The sequence below is a fragment of the Malaclemys terrapin genome, chromosome 3, assembly GCF_027887155.1.
Source record: "Malaclemys terrapin pileata isolate rMalTer1 chromosome 3, rMalTer1.hap1, whole genome shotgun sequence".
In the NCBI taxonomy this organism is placed as follows: domain Eukaryota; kingdom Metazoa; phylum Chordata; order Testudines; family Emydidae; genus Malaclemys; species Malaclemys terrapin.
The window spans coordinates 123532717-123552311 of NC_071507.1; the positions used below are offsets into that span (position 1 = coordinate 123532717).

The following is a 19595-nucleotide window of genomic DNA, read 5'->3' on the forward strand; positions in this document are numbered from 1 at the left end:
TATGTCACTCAGGGGTCTGAATATTCCACCCCCCTAAGCAACATAATTTACACCGACATAAGCACTCGTGTGCACTGCGCTATGTTGGCGGGAGAGCTTCTCCCGCCAACATAGCTTATGCCGCTCGTGGAGGTGGGGTTTTATGCAAAGGGGAGAGCTCTCTCCCGTTGGAATAGAGCATCTTCACCAGACGGGCTCCAGAGGTACAGTTGTATCTGTACAGCTATGCTGCTGCACCGTTGTACATAAGAACATAAGAAAGGCCGTACTGGGTCAGACCAAAGGTCCATCCAGCCCAGTATCCTGTCTGCCGACAGTGGCCAATGCCAGGTGCCCCAGAGGGAGTGAACCTAACAGGCAATGATCAAGTGATCTCTCTCCTGCCATCCATCTCCACCCTCTGACAGACAGAGGCTAGGGACACCATTCCTTACCCGTCCTGGCTAATAGCCATTAATGGACTTAACCACCATGAATTTATCCAGTTCTCTTTTAAACTCTGTTATAGTCCTAGCCTTCACAACCTTCTCAGGTAAGGAATTCCACAAGTTGACTGTGCGCTGCGTGAAGAAGAACTTCCTTTTATTTGTTTTAAACCTGCTGCCTATTACGCATAGATATGTTGTACGCATAGATGTGGCCTGAGTTAGAACTGCAGAATTTCACGCCAAGCCAGTTTCACACAAGGAGGCTGCATGAGGTGAGGCTTATGCCCTGGAGGCAAAATTGCCTAGAACATCTCAATTTTCTACTTTCCCTTTTGCTGTCAAAAAGTATCTTCAAGACTAAAATATCTATGACGATATTAAAACCAGAAGTCAGCATTAGAACTGTATGCTACAATGTAGTAGGTGTCCAGTTTCACAATTAGTCTGGGTATAGAAATAACATTGTGTGACTGCTCACTTTTCTCCCCTCAGATGAATCCTTCAGTTTAGGCCTGAAATTTGAAGTTGTTTTGGAAATACGCCCCCGAAGCAGTTCGGGAATCCTAATGCATGGTCACAGTGTGAATGGGGAGTACCTGAATATGCACATGAAACAAGGACAGGTAAAAGAAGGTCACATTTTCTTCACTGTTCTGCCTAGTTCCCTCTACAGTGTACTTGGATTCAGTGCTACATGCAGCTTTTGTCTAACAAATTTAGTATTCCTTGAATCTTCTTTCTCTCCTAAATATATTACCCCATTAAACAAGAAGCAGTTAAGCACAACCCAGATACTTCTATTAATGTACATAAATATTTATCAGCCAATATCAAATCAAATTATTTTATTGGCAACAATTAATATTTAATGTACAGATGAAAGGGAAAAGGAACACTGACACTTTGGTGCTGTTCTTTCATCTGCATATTAAAAATGTATAACAGTTCCAAGGAAGGTGACTTGATTTCATTTTCTTGGTGAGTTAATACATTTTTATTTACTGCATGTTAAAAGAGACGTCTGAGTTGTGCTCATCTTTTTTTAGCAGACACGTTGAGGGGGTGCTCCCACGACTCTTGGGCTGATAATCAGAGCGCCCCTCCCCCCACCCCAGGGTTCTGGAAAACTATAAATTGAAAACAGTGGGCTTAAGTCTCTAAACAGTTGTTGCTATTATTGCTTGTTGTTTGTATTACAGTAACACCTGGAGACCCCAACCAAAACTGGGGTTGTATAGTGCTAAATGCAATATATACACATAATAAGAGAGGCTCCCAGACAGACAAATGTTTGGAGAAAGAAAGAATCATTTCTCCCACTTTTAAGATGGGAAATTGAGGCATGGAGGATAGAGCTGTAATAAGTTTTGATCTTTATAAATTAACAGGGGACATTAACCTCTGAGCCTTTTGCAGCTGCATAGGATGTCGCTGTCATGGCACTGTTAACATATGGATCTATACATGACTGGTCCAGTGTGATCTTTACAATGCATATAATATAGATGGGAGTCACAGATGAGATGTGGTAGGGAAAGGCATAAGTGACCCTCACCAAAATGGTCCTGCAGTTACCCCCTTAGCAAATGGCTATATTCTTCTGATGTAATTTTTCTTTAAGCACATAATCAATGCTCTCTCTTTTTTGAAAATTGCTTTCTGTTTCGTTTATTGACAGACACTTCTGCAGGAGATAAACCAGAATGGCCAGTCCTTTTCACTTACTTTTAAACCATCACCCATCTTAGTTCACCACCATCAGCTCACCTGACCACTTTATTAGGCCTTTCCCCAAGCCTTTTGAATTTGATTTTGCAAGTGATGCCCATAAACTTGGCCAAGGCCTAGGGGAAGCAAAAAGAGGATGAGGCTTATTGAGGTTTCTTATGTTGGTACCCTCCAGACAAAAATAAAAATGTTCCCTAATTATCACTGGCATTTCCTCTACAATGAAAGTTGAGTGATTTCTTTTAATCATTTTCAGTGGACAACCTGTGATTATTATATGTGTACATCTACACTGCAATTGAGGTGTAATTTCCAGCTCAGGTAGACATACGTGCGCTAGCTTTGATTGAGCTAGTGCACTAAAAATAGCAGTGTGACCACAGCTGCTCAGGCTAGCTGCCCACATACAATCCCATCCAAGAACTTAGGTATGTACTCAGGAAGTTAGCCCAAGCCGTTGCCCATGCCACCGTGGCTATACTGTTATTTTACTGTACTAGATCGATCAAAGCTAGCGCATGTATGTCTACCTGAGCTGCAAATACACCTCCAGTTGCAGTGTAGACATATCCTAAGGGCCAATTTCTAAGGGCACAGCTCAAGTAAATGGGTTGCGTTTGCATGAGTTGTGAGTCCTCAGAAGGAATCTTGCACTCTGCCACAGACAGAGCTGCTCCACAACTGCTATTGCAATCTTTATGGGGAAAGGTGGTCTTGCAATTAAGGCACTGGACTCAGGAGAATTGGGTTCAGTTCCTAGCTCTGCCACAGATGTCCTTTGTGATCTTAGACAGTTTGCTTAAGCTCTCTATGCCTCGATTCCCCATCTATACAACAGAGAGAACAATACTTCTTTTCTCCTACCCTTTGTCTGTCTTCTCTGTTTAGATTGTAGGTTCTTCAGGGCAGGGACTATCGCTTACTAAGTGTTTGTGTAGTAGTAAGCACTAAGTAATACAAAAATAATCAATAAGGCAGCAGTTCTGGAAATCTGAGTGAAATTGGTTGAGGTATATTCTTTTTTAACTGAGAGTAAAAAAACAAAACAAAAATCTTTCCCTGTGTTCAGAACACAAATGTTGTAAAAACTACTGAAATTAGAAGCTTGAAACGTGGTTCATTTTAAAGATCTTTTAAGAATTAGTGTAAAGGAAATTGGTTCATTCACTTTTAAAGTTATAAATGTTTAAAGTGGGAACCAAGCATTAGTGCAACAACCAGGTGAAAAAAAAAGGGGGGGGGCGGAAGTGATGGGAGGGGAATAAAGAAAAGATTTTACAGTATGCATTACATTGTTTTTTCCCCAGGTTATAGTGAAACTGAATAACGGAATCAGAGACTTTTCAACCTCAGTTACACCAAAACAAAGTCTCTGTGATGGCATGTGGCACAGAATTGCAGGTGAGTAAATCTCAGATCTTAACACTGTGAAGGGTGGTGGAACCTGATCCTTCCTGCATGGTTGTCCATTCTCATAGGCCAGAGCAGAGGGAGTAGAGATCATGCCTTCAACTCCTCACCAGCATTTGGGATGAAAAGTCCCCAAAGCAAATTTGCATGGAAGAAGCAGTCCATGCCCAAGGACAGTAGTGCATCCTGGGCCTGCACTCTATAAGCCAAGGGAGGTTTACACAAGGGCCATAGACAATCTAGCCTATACTGTACAGCAGATCCAATAGACATCTTCAGATGCCATACAAAGCATAAATGATATATTTTATAATTAGGGCTCTTTTTGACAAGATTTTGCTTTGCATTCTAGTGATTAGAGCCTCTAATGTGGTGCAGCTGGATGTGGACTCTGAGGTAAACCATGTAGTAGGACCTCTAAATCCAAAAGCAGTTGACCAGAGGGAGCCTGTGTTTGTTGGAGGTGTGCCAGGTAAGACTTATCAGAGTTGTTATAACTTTGTACCCGAATGCCAACATGGTTTAAAACAGAAACAGAAATGTCTAGTTTTCTTCTAGATAGTGAAAATCACCCTTCTTCTGTGCTCTCTGTTTTCCTCACATAATCCCAAATTTTGAAGAACTGACCTAATGTCCTAGTAAAATTTCACGGCTTAGGGAGAGGTGAAAGAACAGTTTTCTACCAGAAACTGTTGATTTGATGGAATCTAAACATTCCAGGCAGCTGGGGAGATAGTTGGGGAGCCAGCTGGACATCTGGAGAGCTGACTTGCTGGCCCTGAAAAAAAAAAATTGCTTTTCCCATTTTTTTGTTCCAATTTGGAATGAACTTTTTTGGGGGGGAGGGGGAAGAAGGGGATGTGAAATTTTCTATGGGACAGAAATTCCAGTTCCCGCATAGCTTTAGTCTCCAGGTCTTGCGTTGCTAGGCTCCTTCCAACTCCTCCAAGCAACAACTCCCTTGAACATTGAATACACAACATGAAAATTCTTATTCTGTCCATTTCCAATGCACAGATGTCTGTTAATGTGACTTTGTGACTCAGACCATCTGTGTGGTGTGGGCCAAGATTACTATATTTACTTTCATTATTCTGTTGCGCTTTCATATGCAAACTGTAGTCATCAGGATGTAATTTGACTTTTAAATCACTTTCTGTAAAATCTGCATTTCTCTTTGGTAACATGTAGCATTATTTCTCTGTGCCATGAACGTCAATCAAGAATAGCATTAACAATACAATTATATTATTATATTCCTTATCTTGGATTAGTAGTTTAAGAGTGTGATGCTCTCATTCATCCCACACTGTGAGAGGGAGGAAATGAGTCGGAAGGAAACCACACCTTTGTGCATAAATTCTAAACTGGAATTTTCTTAGAACTTCTAAACAATCATCACAAAAACTACCCAGATATGTAATATAATGTGGTAATTGTGAACGCTGTTCTGGTCTGTGATAACAGAACTTTACAATTCTGCATTAGCTATAAAATACTAACGAGACATTACATATTGACTCCATGATATTATCATCATCTTGGAACAGAAGTATCCAATAATGAACTTCACTACAACAAACAAAGCATAAAACTGAATGTAGATATAGTACTGTAAACAGCTAACACATTTACCCTATGCGTCTGTTTTGTTTAGTTATATTTAGTTACATCACAAGAAATTACAAAATTAGACTCAGATCTAGAAAGAAACTTAGGCACCCAATGCCCAAATTTAAGGCCCTAAACCGCAGTACAAGGCAGCCTGATTAGCTCTCAAGAATCACTTTTCTTGCAATTGCTAGAGCTGATCAGAAAACTTCCATCCAAACAAATTTTGATTAAAAATGAGGGGAATATTTTTCCACTTTCTGACCAGCTGTAATAATCATGCTACTAAATCAGGCAGTTTCACAAACCAGGATTAGCCCCATACAAAACCATACTGTAGAATTAGGCTTATTCCAGTTTTCTTGTTGTATTGACTACACCCAAGATATATCATAGGGTGCCCTAGTGAATAGAACACGGCACTGGGACTCAGAATACCTGGTGTCTAGTCACCGTTCTGCCAGTGGCCATTTGGGTGAGTTGCCTCACCTCTCTAGGTCTGAGTTTCCCCATCCATAAAATGGGGCTAATGATGCTAACCTCCTTGATAATCCGCTTTGAGATCTACTGATGGAAAGCGCTATAAAAAAGGTAAGTATTATTATTAATACTGTTTTACTGATTTTGGGTCTCTTAAAATCTATCTGCAAAATACAAATATTTGAGATTGCCTGTATGTACCAGAGAGCCAGATTTGGTCCCTTGGAATTTAGCCAGCTTTATTTAAAATTGTTGTAAATCATTCTGTCATCATTGGTTCTAATTCTCCTTTTTTCTTTGGTTCTTCCAGAGTCCCTTCTAACGTCCAGCCTGACCACACGCAGCTCCTTCACCGGCTGCATTCGTAACTTTGTGATTGATGGAAAGCCAGTGAGTTTCAGTAAAGCAGCTCTGGTCAGTGGTGCTGTGAGCATCAACACGTGTCCAACAGCCTGATACCGCACAGCAGCAACACTGCAAACTTCTTTACAGCACTGAAGGAAAAAAACACGCAAAAGAAACCATGTTCTATTCCATTACCGATGCTGGGGGAAAATGAAAATATATCAAGGGTCTTTATATGATAAAGCTGTTATGCCTAGGGTCACTCACTTGAAATCTCTATGTGTGGAAAGAAAAGACATGAAGAATAAACAGAGATGTTATTTCTGCAATGCTCTTACTAAACCACAAGAACAAGTTTTACAATTCTTACAGTATCTTTGTAGCAAGCCCTATCACGCTGTCAATGAAAATGCTGATGGATTACAGAATAAAGGCAAATGATTTTAAATATGTTGCTTTCCAGAGAGACCTTAAATCATTTCATTCCATACCATACAAATGCCCTTGATCACCAACTTTGGTTTAACTTGAAAAGAATTGCTAATATGCATTAAAGAATAAAGCTAGATAATAGACTTACTGTGTAAACAATTGTGTGCAAGATTCTTTTACATGGAGCTCATTTATTCTTTGCTCAGCTAAAATGGGACTATGCTGACCATAGAATTTTTGGAAACAATAAAAAAATTAGAACCCATTTCTTTCTACTTCCAGGTGAATTCGTGGAACCCTTTTGTAGTGATTTTCTCATCTGACACCATGTAATAGTTTGAATCCTAGCATGAGGTGAAGCAGGACTTACTGTTTTTAATATACATAATAGTTGTTACATAAACTAAACAATATTAGGACAAACTGCCTCACATAGGAAGCAGAGTGTGCGTGCACGTGTGTGTAAGAACTGATTGAAATTTTCAAAATTTAAAGTTTTTTATTACATTTTTCATCTAAATTTTAATATATCCAATATACACATATAAATACACAAAGATCCAGGACCTGATTATAGTGGTATAACAAGTAATTTCACTGACTTCAGCAGAATTACTCCTGATTTACACTTGTGTAAACCAGAGAAGAATCAGTCCCAAAGCATCTGGAGAAACACCATCACACAAGTGTAATAATCCCCCCTTGTGAGATCGTTGGTGTGTGTGGTATGCCAACCTTTCTCTGACACAGTACTTGGTAGCACATCCAGTGGTCCACTACTCAGAGGCAAGAAGGAAAAGTACCGCAGTTGCTAGGCCTAGTGTAATCTAGCGCATCCTGGATCCCAATAAGCACTCAGCCAATTGCCTTCAAGTGCCACATTCTGCTCAGGTCCCCTAGAAAACCTGACTCCCCGACATTGCCACTCCTACCAACCATCCTCTCAACTGCCATAAACCTTCCCCATCCTGCTAATCTCTAACCCTCCAATGCAGGACAGAAAAGAACAGCAGATTCACTGTTTTGCAGATTCACCACTGGTGTTGCTAAAATTCCTTTTCAGGTTGTCTGCTGCTTCCAGGCAGGTATAGCCAAGAATAACAGATGCTTGCATCTCCTAGGCATATACCAACTATTGTTTATTAAATGTTGGTAAAAGACAGGTGTTACATATTCATTACTGTGTATTTTATTTGTATGCAGAAACCCAGAATGTTCTTCCAGCTCACTTCTGTTCCAAAGAAGTGTTTGAGCTCTGGGAATAAACAAAAATTGTCCTGGGTGTGTAATGGGGCTTTTCTTTCAATGTGCCTTGTAGGAAAGAATGATGACAGCTTTCCCTGCTTAGTCAGATCTTGCTACCTGAAGTTCATTCATGAATCAAAAAACACAGTTCAGTTAGAATTCACAAAAATGTTAATATTCAATTTACTCCACCTTTAATTTATCAGAAGCTAATCGAGCTGAGGGGGGCTGATCCTACTCCTTTTGAAATATATAGGACCAGGAGCTCCCCCCCCCCGACACTTGTCTTGGGGAGGAATTCTCTATGACGCTCGCTTCTCAATCTTCTACCCCATCAGGGGGTACAGGATTTACCCTCCCCAGAGACCTGCAGGAGTCCAGGACCACCTGCATGAAAGGCCTTGTACCTCCACACTAATACTGATACCCAGCAGCCCCTCTGGCTTCCTCGCCATGTCTGCCCAAAGAAAGGGGGCCTGCAAAGAAAAAATACTGGAGCCCCAGATGGTATTGTCTATTCCAGGGAATCGTTACATGGCTGAGGTGGAGGAGAAATTTGTTCCCCTGGCATTCCCAGTTTCTGCCACCATCCCCAGTATGGACCCTCAACCTTTCCAAGAACCAGCGCCTCCCACCCACCAGTGGCCTCACCGATCAACTCTTCCCCCTCCCTCCCTGCGCCTCCAATCTGCCAAGTTCAGCTGTTCTGCAGCATGCAGGAGGCACTGGGGAAGAGAGAGAAGAGTGGGGATGGGATGCACTTGGGAAGGGGGTGGAACTGGGTGGGAAGAGGCAGGAAGGAGGCAGGGCAAAAGCAGAGCAGGGAAAAGAGGCGGGGTGGCAGTGGGGGGTTGGAAGAAGGGATGGGGGGTGGAGCCTGCAGCAGAGTGGGAGTGGGGGCTTAGAGGAAGAGGGCAGGTGGCGGCAGGGCCAGGGGCCCGGAGGAAGCTGGCACCTGTGCGCAAAATAGTCTCATGCCACTTCCTTAGTGTCCTTTAGATACTTGGGCCAGCCATTCCTAAAGTAACGTAGAACTTCCTGAGGTTGCATGTCTGTCGAGGTTTCTTTTTGTAGCTGATGTAATCTCTTTTTCCAACACTGGTCTGTATGAGTCCACCATATCCACATACACCTTTACATCATCTTCAAGCTCATGGGTAGGTCACAGCAATGCTAGGCTCTGTGACAGAGTATCTGCTACTACCGGATTTTTCCCATGAACATATTTAGCGATTGGGTTTCATCGCACTAACCTTAGCAAAAGACGTTGCCATCTCAGCGGTACTTGATCCAGAGGTTTTCTACTGATGAGGATTACAAGTAGTTTATAGTCTCCATATGGAGGTGTGGATTCATCTCCCACTTCTAAAACCATGTTATGTACTTCTGTGCCAGATATGGACTGGTCACAGAGCTTGCTTATACACACTAGATGTGTTGATCATAAGATCCTTTAATGCTCAGGCTATCTTAAATGAGGTATTTTCTATTCCATTACAGAGGGGGCAAAAAGTGGAAGACATAATGGAGCAAATAGAACTATGAAAAGTCAGGAAAGTGGGAGGGGAGGAGGGTGTGGAAGCAGAGAAAAGAACTGACAGAAGGGAACTGCAATGCATGACAGTTCGTTAGCAAGAGTCAGGCTTCGTTAGCAAGAGTCAGGCTAACTGTAACCCTGATAACCCTGATAACGCGAGATTTATAGAAGCGAGGAATGTGTAAGGCGGGTGAGAAAGAACTGTGTAGTAAGTCATTATGACCTGGTATGTATAGAAGGTGTAGGAGACCTTGTGTAGATAAGGTATAGAAAATATTGTATGTTGGCAAGAGTCAAAACAATTTAGAAATGAGATATCAAGGAGACAAAATGCAGCTGTCCCTCATTATTTCTGTGAATGAAAGGTATAAATGCTTGCTGTAATTAGTTACCTGAGAGAGATCTGCTTAGCTCTCTCCTCTGCACAACTGTGAGAGTTAATAAAGCATCTGACTTGCTGTACCTAAACAAAAGAGTGAGAACTCAGTTTTTCTCCGACAATTTGGGGGCTCGTCCGGGATGGCAACGCCCACAGAAGCACTGGCAGCTGCTACGGATCGTTCCCCTTCGAACCCCATGGCGCCACAATAGAGGTAAGAGACCTTTTAAAATCTCTATTGGGGTGTCGGAGGAGGACTGTCCGTGGGGCCGTCTGTCCCTGTTGGGCTCACGCCATCCAAACTTATTCACTGTGCAGCAAGGTCAGATGCAGAGCGGCGTAGTAGGGGAATTGTTTGCCGCCCCCTGTATGCATATGCTAGGTGCATAGGTATGCACCGGTGTTGAGGGGTTGTTACCACTTCAGGAGGGGTTTTTACCGCCTCAAGTGATGCATCGAGGTACTTGGGAATAGTACCTGGAGGTACTTGGGAGTAGTACCTGGTATAAGGCCTTGGTGTGTGTGTGGTGTGGTGTGTGTGCACAGTGTGAATTGAGTGTTACCGGAAGACGCCCAGAGTACTCTGCGAAGTCTTTTGGCTCGTGACCAGAACTACTCTAACGCAAGCCCGGTAACTAGAGGATCTTTTAGGAGATCCGACCCACGGTGGGCTGACACGGCCTGGCATCGTCCGGCGAGGAGGCTACCTGGGTCTAGGAGTGTGTGAACCCATCTTCCCTCCCCTTTTCCTCTCTGTGTGAGCCACTGACAGTCTGATCATCTCACTGGATGCAACAGAGTAAGCGGCGCCGTCTCTCTGAGATTAGCCGACGCTCTTTGCTGAAGGGAGATGTAGGAGGTCATGGCTATCCTCGTTAGTCTCTCCTGTGTGAATACCCTGTAGGGAGATCCTTAGTTTATAAGCCGCTAGCGCGGACAGGGCATCCTCCTCCCTGTGTGTGTGATTGGAAAATGGGTGGGGGACAGTCTAAGCATTCCCTTTCACCCCCTATGGGTACCCCAGCTTATTTCATGTACGTACATTATGGTCCGACAACCTGCAGGTATTTAGATAGTTGGAATTTTTACACGCGTGCAAATCCATCTAAACAATATCCACTAGAAGGTACCTTCGATTTAGATAAACTTAAATACCTCAAAGAAACCCTGGCTTCACCAAAAGCCTCTGATACACAGTGGGAGCAATTTGTCTGTTGGTGGGAGGAAGCAACAAAGAGACTCCACGAGTCTCGAGTGCGGAGTCTAAAGGACTCCCAGGAAAAATTAAAAGCCCAAGTACAACATTTACAGCTTAAATGCAAGACATCCGGCTGTCTTTCCGCTCGAGCAATTCCTTCTGCTCCTCTTTATCCCCAATTAGTTAGGGCTGAGAGTGAGGAGGAAACTGCTGAGGACATTTTAGATTTTTTCAGTAACATTCAGCAGCAGCAGCCCGTGCTGCCTCCTCCCCCTGCACTGCCTGAGTCTGCTAACGAATCTCACCCGGCAGTGCCAGCTTCACCACCGCATGTATCAGCTGCACACATTGTTCTTTCTTCTCCTATGAGAGAATCCTCCTCTTCACCACAAAGGGGTGATTCTGATCTTCCCAGTAGCTCTCCCGACTCTGGTCCTTCTGAGGAGGGTACCCTTTACTTTACTAGAAGCCTAGCCCAGACACTCCAGGATCCTTTAAGAGAACTGCCTGGGACTGTTGGTTACAGTGCATGCCCCGTGGTCACCAGGAGATCTGAGAACCTTGGTGAAGGAATTTCCTAATGTTAGGGAGGAGCCAGAAAAATTTAGAGACGAGCTCCGGACGGTGGTTCAGTGTTATAATCCATCTTGGGCAGACATTAATCAACTCTTACGAATGATTATGCCAGCCGAAGTTCGACAACGGCTTACCAGACAGGCAGCTTGGCCAGGTGCTGACCCTGGAATTGACCGTGATTTGAGAGAGGCTAGGGACCGTCTCTTAAATTCTATTACGGAAGTCTGCCCTAAGAAGACAGATTGGACAAAGATCACCTACTGTAAACAGAATAAAGGAGAGTCCCCTGCTGATTATCTAGATAGACTGACTAAGGTTTTTGAACAACATTCGGGAATCACTCAGCCAGCTGAAAATGCCAGAGAAGCCGTAGGGGCTGCTTTTGTTCAGGGACTCTTACCAAAGATTCAGCAGCAGTTAAGAACTATCTGTATTGGCTGGCAAACTAAACCCCTTTCTGAACTGGTGACAGTCGCCAATCATTGTACAGCTTGCATAGAGCAGAAGAAAGAGAATACTGAAACTAAACTTTTGGCCTTGCAGTTAGAAACTTATCAAAACCAGGGCCGTGGGGGAATGAGAGGAGGACGAGGACGAGGTCATGGGCGAGGAAGAGGGAAAGGTCCCTCGTATCCTGCCCAGCCCAGGTACACTGCATGCTACATTTGCGGCCAAGAGGGACACTGGAAAGATGCATGCCCAGCCCGATTATCTCAGAACCCTCCACCTCCTTTTCCAAATCCTGAAGCATCTACTTTTACCCCACCAACTACCTCTTACTAGGACAGCCTGAGGGAACGTAACTGCATCATGAATCCTTTAATTCCCATTAATCAAGAAGGTCCCTATGTAAATTGTGAAATTGCAGGACAATCTGTTACTTGTCTTGTGGATACTGGAGCTAGTAGATCTGCTCTAAGATCCTCGGAGTTTCCCTCTGTTCCTTTGTCAACTTTGTCTGTAAATGCCGTTGGCATTTCAAATCAACCTGTTTTGCATCCTGTCACAAAACCCCTTGCGGTTTCACTAGGGCCCCTTGCTAACAAGCATGCATTCTTGCTCAGCCCCTCCTCTCCTGTGAATCTGCTGGGAAGGGATCTTTTGTGTAAATTAGGTTGTACTATCTATTGCACACCAGATGGCGTATTCTTACAGGTTCCTGATGAGAATACCAATCTAGTGTTGGCTACACTCCACATAGAGGAGCCAGCTAAATTACCAACAACTCGTAGCCCTGACCTTGTGCATTTGTTATCACAAGTTCCTCCTCATCTCTGGTCTCAGCATGCCAATGAAGTGGGACAGATTCAGACCGCTGAACCAGTTAAGATTTTTGTTGATCCTTCTAAAGCTTTGCCAAGGGTTCCCCAGTACCCTCTGCGTCCTGAGGCAGAGGAAGGTATAGCCCCAGTAATGGAGTCTTTATTACAGCAGGATATTATTGTTGCCACCACCAGTTCTTGTAATACTCCTATCTTTCCTGTAAAGAAGCCAGGAAAGAACACCTATCGGTTTGTTCAAGATCTCCGCGCGATTAATGCTGTTGTTTTACCTTCCTTTCCTGTGGTTCCAAATCCAGCTACGATTCTTTCTTGTATTCCCCCTTCAGCCACCCACTTTACTGTTGTGGACCTTTGTTCAGCTTTCTTTTCTATCCCCATCCACCCTGAGAGTCAGTATCTGTTTGCCTTTACCTATAAAGGATGCCAGTACACCTGAACTCGGTTACCCCAAGGGTATACTGAATCCCCATCCTTGTTTTCCCAAATGCTGAAGAAGGATCTGGATGATGTGGTTTTTCCAGGTAAATCAGTGCTTATACAGTATGTGGATGATCTTTTGCTGGCATCCCTTTCTTTTGAATCTTGTAAAGCTGATACTTTGATTCTTTTGACTGCTTTAGCTGCTAAGGGTCATAAGGCATCCCAGGAAAAACTACAGTTGTGTCAGCCCAGGGTTCATTACCTTGGTCATGATATTTCTCCTGGTACTCGTCATTTATCAGATTCTCGGATTTAAGCTATTCTTAATATGCCTAGGCCTGGTACTATTTCTCAAATGCGTACTTTCCTTGGCATGACTGGGTACTGTAGACAGTGGATTTTAGGCTATGCAACAATGATTAAACCTTTACAGGATCTGACTAAGTCAGGTACTTCTGAGCCTCTTCCTTGGTCTCCAGAGGCTGAACGAGCTTTTGTTGCTATCAAGCAGGGCCTGTCCAGTGCACCCACCCTGGGACTTCCTGATTATGCTAAACCCTTCACTCTTTTCTGTTATGAGCGTAATGGGTTTGCTTTGGCTGTATTAACGCAAAAGCACGGAGATAAACACCGTCCCATTGCTTATTACAGTACTGCCCTAGACGCTGTGGCAGCTGGATTTCCCCCTTGCCTGCGTGCTGTGGCTGCAGCGGCCCTTGCTGTTCAAGTATCCGAATCTACTTGGGATCTCCTTTGATTGTTGCTGTCCCTCATGCTGTGGCTGCACCTCTTGTTAAAATCTAAGACACAGCATTTATCCACTTCTCGTCTCACAAAATATGAGCTTGTCTTGTTGTCTTCATCTCATATTACTTTGGCTCATTGCCCTGTTCTAAATCCTGCCTCCTTGTTGCCTGGGCCAGAGGACGGAGACCCACATGACTGTGTGTCTGTGACACCAGTCCTCTCCCATCCAAGAGATGATTTGCTAGATGTGCCTTTGCAAAATCCTGATCTTATTTACTTTGTGGATGGTTCGTGCTTGCCAGATTCTAAGGGTCAATTGGTTGCTGGTTATGCTGTGTGCTCTGCACACGGTGTTATTGAAAGTGCTTTCCTTCCTTCTGTGTTTTCTTCTCCAGTGGCCGAACGTGCGGCTTTAACTCGAGCCTGCATTCTAGCTCAGGATCAAGCAGTTACAATTTATACAGACTCTCGTGATGCTTTTGGAGTGGGACATGATTATGGTTTGCTCTGGAAGTATAGAGGTTTTCTGACATCCACTGGTTCTCCTATTAAGAATAGTCTGTATGTCTCTGCTCTTCTGGACGCCCTTGTATTGCCCAAAGCTATAGCTGTTGTTAAAGGCACAGCTCACCAGACCCCTCATGATGAAGTTACCCGTGGAAATGCTTTGGCAGACTCTGCAGCCAAAGCAGCGGCCCCTTCTGCACCTCAGGCTGAATATACTTGTGCTTTGATTGAGCAGCCTCCACTAGCCTCCCTTGAGGATCTGGCCAAGATCCAGGAAGCAGCACCAGCAGCTGGGAAACGTTTTTGGAGTGCTAATGGCTGTATTCTACACCCTGACCATCTTTGGCGTGCCCCAGCTGGTCGCCTGGTTGCACCGAAGATGCTAATGCCCTATCTTGCTCGTGTATACCACGGAATGGCAAAGGGGGGGATGGTTGCTGCAGTTAACAGAGATTGGTGTGCGTTCGGGTTCCCGGTCATTGCACATCACTACTGTCAACAATGTGTGATTTGTCAGCAGCATAACATTGGTAAAGCTGTTAAAGTTAGGCAGGCAGCTCACCCTCCCCCTTGGGGACCTTTTGTAAATATTCAGATTGATTTTATTCAACTGTCTAAATGTTGTGGTTATGAATATGTATTGGTTTTGGTGGATGTATTTTCAAATTGGGTTGAAGCTTTTCCCTGCAGGAAAGCAGATGCCAGGACTGTTGTGAAACTTCTGCTTCAAGATTTTGTACCACGATTTGGCATCCCAGTGACCGTGGAACTCATTTTACTGGACAGATTGTAAAAGAGTTATGTGCAGCTTTGCAGATTCAACACAACCTTCACTGTCCCCACCATCCGCAGTCTGCCGGGGCAGTGGAACGCCAGAATGGAATTCTGAAAAATAAACTGGCCAAGATTTGTGCTGAAACAAACTTGAAGTGGCCAGATGCCCTTCCTCTGGCACTAATGAGTATGAGGGCCACTCCCAATCAAAAGACTGGACTCAGCCCTCATGAGATTTTGACAGGGCGCCCGATGCGACTACCAACTGCGCCCCCACTGACCCTAGCTCAGATGGACATTCATTTAATGGATGACACAATGCTTAAGTATTGTCAGGCACTAATGAAATGTGTTAAGTCTTTTTATACACAGGTGAAAGAAGCACTACCCAAGGATCTTGTGCAGCCCTGCCACTCGCTGGAACCAGGAGCCTGGGTCTACATAAAGGTCCATCAGCGAAAGACTGCCCTGGCTCCACGCTGGAAGGGCCCTTTCCAAGTCCTGTTAACCACCAACACTGCTGTGAAGTGCCAAGGACTACCCACCTGGACCCATGCTTCTCACTGCAAAAAGACCCCTCCACCTGGAGATGATTCTCCAGCTGATGATCAGCCTATTTCTCCTGCTAGCTCTGCTGTGCCTCCTGGACAGCAGGGAAGGAGGACAAGGTGAAGTGCTAGTAACCTCTCCCTTGTCCACTGACAGATCTACAACGCCTTTGAATTTTTTTAAAGGAATCACACCAGTACAGGGTGAAGTGCTAGTAACCTCTCCCCTGTACTATGTTGAATCACAAGTACTTTTGGAGAAGAAAAGAAGAAACACTCGTTCTGCTAAAACCACCAAAGTCCAGGGATTCCTGACTACAAGAGACATTAAGAACTGGCCCTGGTGGAAGAGACAGAGCATTGTTTATTAGCAAGGAGGGAATTGTGGGGATCGTTCCTGGTAATGCGGGGTCCAGTGGTGGGGTGGATTTTTTCCAGGATCAGGGCTCTGTGCTTATGGACAGGTACCTTCAGGATGCACTGCCCTCCCTAATTGGCTTTCAGATGATGAATATCAAAAACGCCTTGCCACTACAAACACTACACCCACCACTAGTCCCTTGACCCTTGCCACCACCACTATAACTTATCCAGATACAAACAGTACTATACATTCCAATGAAACTCATTGGCCAAGACTTTCACATCTCACTGATTTACTGAAATTTTGTTCAGAGAAATTATTCTTTAAAGTTCAGGATAATGTATATGAGCAAACAATTGAATGGAAAACAAATGGATCAGTAGAAATAAAAGTACATGATATCACTACTAGTGAACCCCAAGAATTAATAACTGCAATTGATGGGTTCTATAGTGAAGTAGATATGATGGCTGTTCCTGGAATTTGTACTGTGTTAAATGAGAGAGGCCCTTATTGTTATTTGGTCACCCAACTAGTGAATAATCAAACAAATACCCAAAGAGTTTGTTCTGCCACTGGAAATTTTACCTGCATAGAAATTATTCCAGTGACTAATAAAGTGACGTGTACCTTATTGCAATACACCCCCTCTTATACCATTAATGTTAATGCCTCCCGGAAATACATAAAGGTATTTGACCAACAGATGTGGTATAGTACTACACCAAAGAGAGATGTAGTAGGATATCGGTGGACTGTGATTAACACTACACTAGGGACTGTTAAATTGTCATTACCCTTATCCAATTTCCAGATTACCTCTACATACCCAAATTGTTCACAGGGGGCTGCCATTAGATTAGCACAACAGAGGGCTTGGGTTATTTCTTCTAGAAAGAAGAGAGACTTGACCGGATCCCTGTGGGATGGGGCCAATAGTGCAGCAGCAGTATGGAATATTTTTAAGAACCAAGAACATGATGAGAAATTGGGCCAACTAGAGAAGGCCATTGGCCTTGTTTCTGGAGCACAACTAACCCAGGTACAGGCTGGAGTTGGTGAGTTACATGTTATTTCCGCCCTTAGTTCTATGACCCAGAAGTTGCTGACAGAGATGGTATTGAATATCACTGAGGCTGGGAAGGCATTGCAGTGGGATCTAGCATGTTCAGAGATTCAGGATTTCCTGAATGACCAGCTAATGGCCATTCGGAATGATCTAGAGCATCAGGCTTGGCCCACTGCCCTTACAGACACATCAGGAGTACGATCTGATCTGTGGCCATGGAGACATACTTGGAGACTGTCTGGGTGGAAGTGCGGACGTTCTCAATGCTCCTTCCAAGCATATGGACCGGTTCAGGGGGTGTGGGCTCCCACATACCATATCCTGCCGGGTTCATGGGGAGGATGCATGTGGGATTGGGTAATTCACCGAGACATCTGGGAAATTAGACCACCTGGTATGCCCAATCGATTTTTAGTCAGTGCTCCTGGGATTACACCTGACATTTGGCTGGGGTTAGGAAGTCAATGGACATTTTGGCCATTAAAACCCCCACAGCTTCAGTGTATACATAAACTGAAGCCAGGAGAAGTTGTCACTGTTTATGATTACGTTTGCTGGGAGGGTAGGGGACAAGGAACTACCCTGACAGGACACTTACTTTTTCAAGCTAATGATAGCTGTGTGTATGTTAATGCCACCACATCGCAAGACATACATTTTAATCTCACTACCACTGCAGGCAATCATATCATTTACTGGCCTGCAGATAGAGTTTTTCAAGTAGCCCTTAGGTTCCAGATACCCTTTAATTGGACTAGTTTAGTACCTGATAGATTTCAGAATTTGTTTTTACTGTTACCTGAGATTCAGAAAATCTCTGAAGTACAAGGGCAAATTCACAAGCTTCAAAATATATATCAAGTTGAAAAGTATGCCTTTCACACTGCTTATAGAGTATCTACCTTATGTACTAAGTATGATGTATTGTGCTTTATGACTAAGGCTGTACAACAACCCCATTATAGTATTGCTATGGGAATGTTATTGCTTATATTGTTATTAGTTAGTTTAGGATTATGTTATTGTTGTTGTAAAAGACGTAATAATAGTAATACCTTTCATGTTCATGCTAATCATGCATTGTCATTACATCCAATCAGAACCCCTAAGATTGAAGCATCTGATGTAGAATCTGAAGTCCAGGACTTGATGCAAATAGAGATTTGAGAACGTTTGTTGTACTAGTAGTACAAAAGGGGGGGTTGTGGAAGCAGAGAAAAGAACTGACAGAAGGGAACTGCAATGCATGACAGTTCGTTAGCAAGAGTCAGGCTTCGTTAGCAAGAGTCAGGCTAACTGTAACCCTGATAACCCTGATAACGCGAGATTTATAGAAGCGAGGAATGTGTAAGGCGGGTGAGAAAGAACTGTGTAATAAGTCATTATGACCTGGTAAAAAGAAGAACAGGAGTACTTGTGGCACCTTAGAGACTAACAAATTTATTAGAGCATAAGCTTTCGTGGACTACAGCCCACCTCTTCGGATGCATATAGAATGGAACATATATTGAGGAGATATATATACACACATACAGAGAGCATAAACAGGTGGGAGTTGTCTTACCAACTCTGAGAGGCCAATTAATTAAGAGAAAAAAAACTTCTGAAGTGATAATCAAGATAGCCCAGTACAGACAGTTTGATAAGAAGTGTGAGAATACTTACAAGGGGAGATAGAATCAATGTTTGTAATGGCTCAGCCATTCCCAGTCCTTATTCAAACCGGAGTTGATTGTGTCTTGTTTGCATATCAATTCTAGCTCAGCAGTCTCTCGTTGGAGTCTGTTTTTGAAGTTTTACACAATCAACTCCGGTTTGAATAAGGACTGGGAATGGCTGAGCCATTACAAACATTGATTCTATCTCCCCTTGTAAGTATTCTCACACTTCTTATCAAACTGTCTGTACTGGGCTAGCTTGATTATCACTTCAGAAGTTTTTTTTCTCTTAATTAATTGGCCTCTCAGAGTTGGTAAGACAACTCCCACCTGTTTATGCTCTCTGTATGTGTGTATATATATCTCCTCAATATATGTTCCATTCTATATGCATCCGAAGAAGTGGGCTGTAGTCCACGAAAGCTTATGTTCTAATAAATTTGTTAGTCTCTAAGGTGCCACAAGTACTCCTGTTCTTCTTTTTACAAGTACTCCTGTTCTTCTTTTTGCGGATACAGACTAACACGGCTGCCACTCTGAAACCTATGACCTGGTATGTATAGATAAGGTGTAGGAGACCTTGTGTAGATAAGGTATAGAAAATATTGTATGTTGGCAAGAGTCAAAACAATTTAGAAATGAGATATCAAGGAGACATTATTTCTGTGAATGAAAGGTATAAATGCTTGCTGTAATTAGTTACCTGAGAGAGATCTGCTTAGCTCTCTCCTCTGCACAATTGTGAGAGTTAATAAAGCATCTGACTTGCTGTACCTAAACAAAAGAGTGAGAACTCAGTTTTTCTCCAACAGGGGCAACTGCCCACCTTGCCCCATAGCAAATGACTTGCCTGGGT

The 19595-nt window shown here is 43.4% G+C and overlaps 1 protein-coding gene across 1 annotated transcript in view; it reads left to right on the forward strand.

Annotated features, from left to right (window-relative positions):
- Nucleotides 1–7716, forward strand: part of LAMA4 (laminin subunit alpha 4) — a 127987-nt gene extending 120271 nt beyond the window's left edge. Inside the window, exons 35-38 of the mRNA XM_054022623.1 lie at nucleotides 921–1051; nucleotides 3464–3557; nucleotides 3919–4038; nucleotides 5968–7716. Of these exons, the coding sequence (XP_053878598.1) occupies nucleotides 921–1051; nucleotides 3464–3557; nucleotides 3919–4038; nucleotides 5968–6113 (491 nt within the window). The 3' untranslated portion in view covers nucleotides 6114–7716. The remainder of the gene's footprint in view (nucleotides 1–920; nucleotides 1052–3463; nucleotides 3558–3918; nucleotides 4039–5967) is intronic.
- Nucleotides 7717–19595: the final 11879 nt, after the last annotated feature.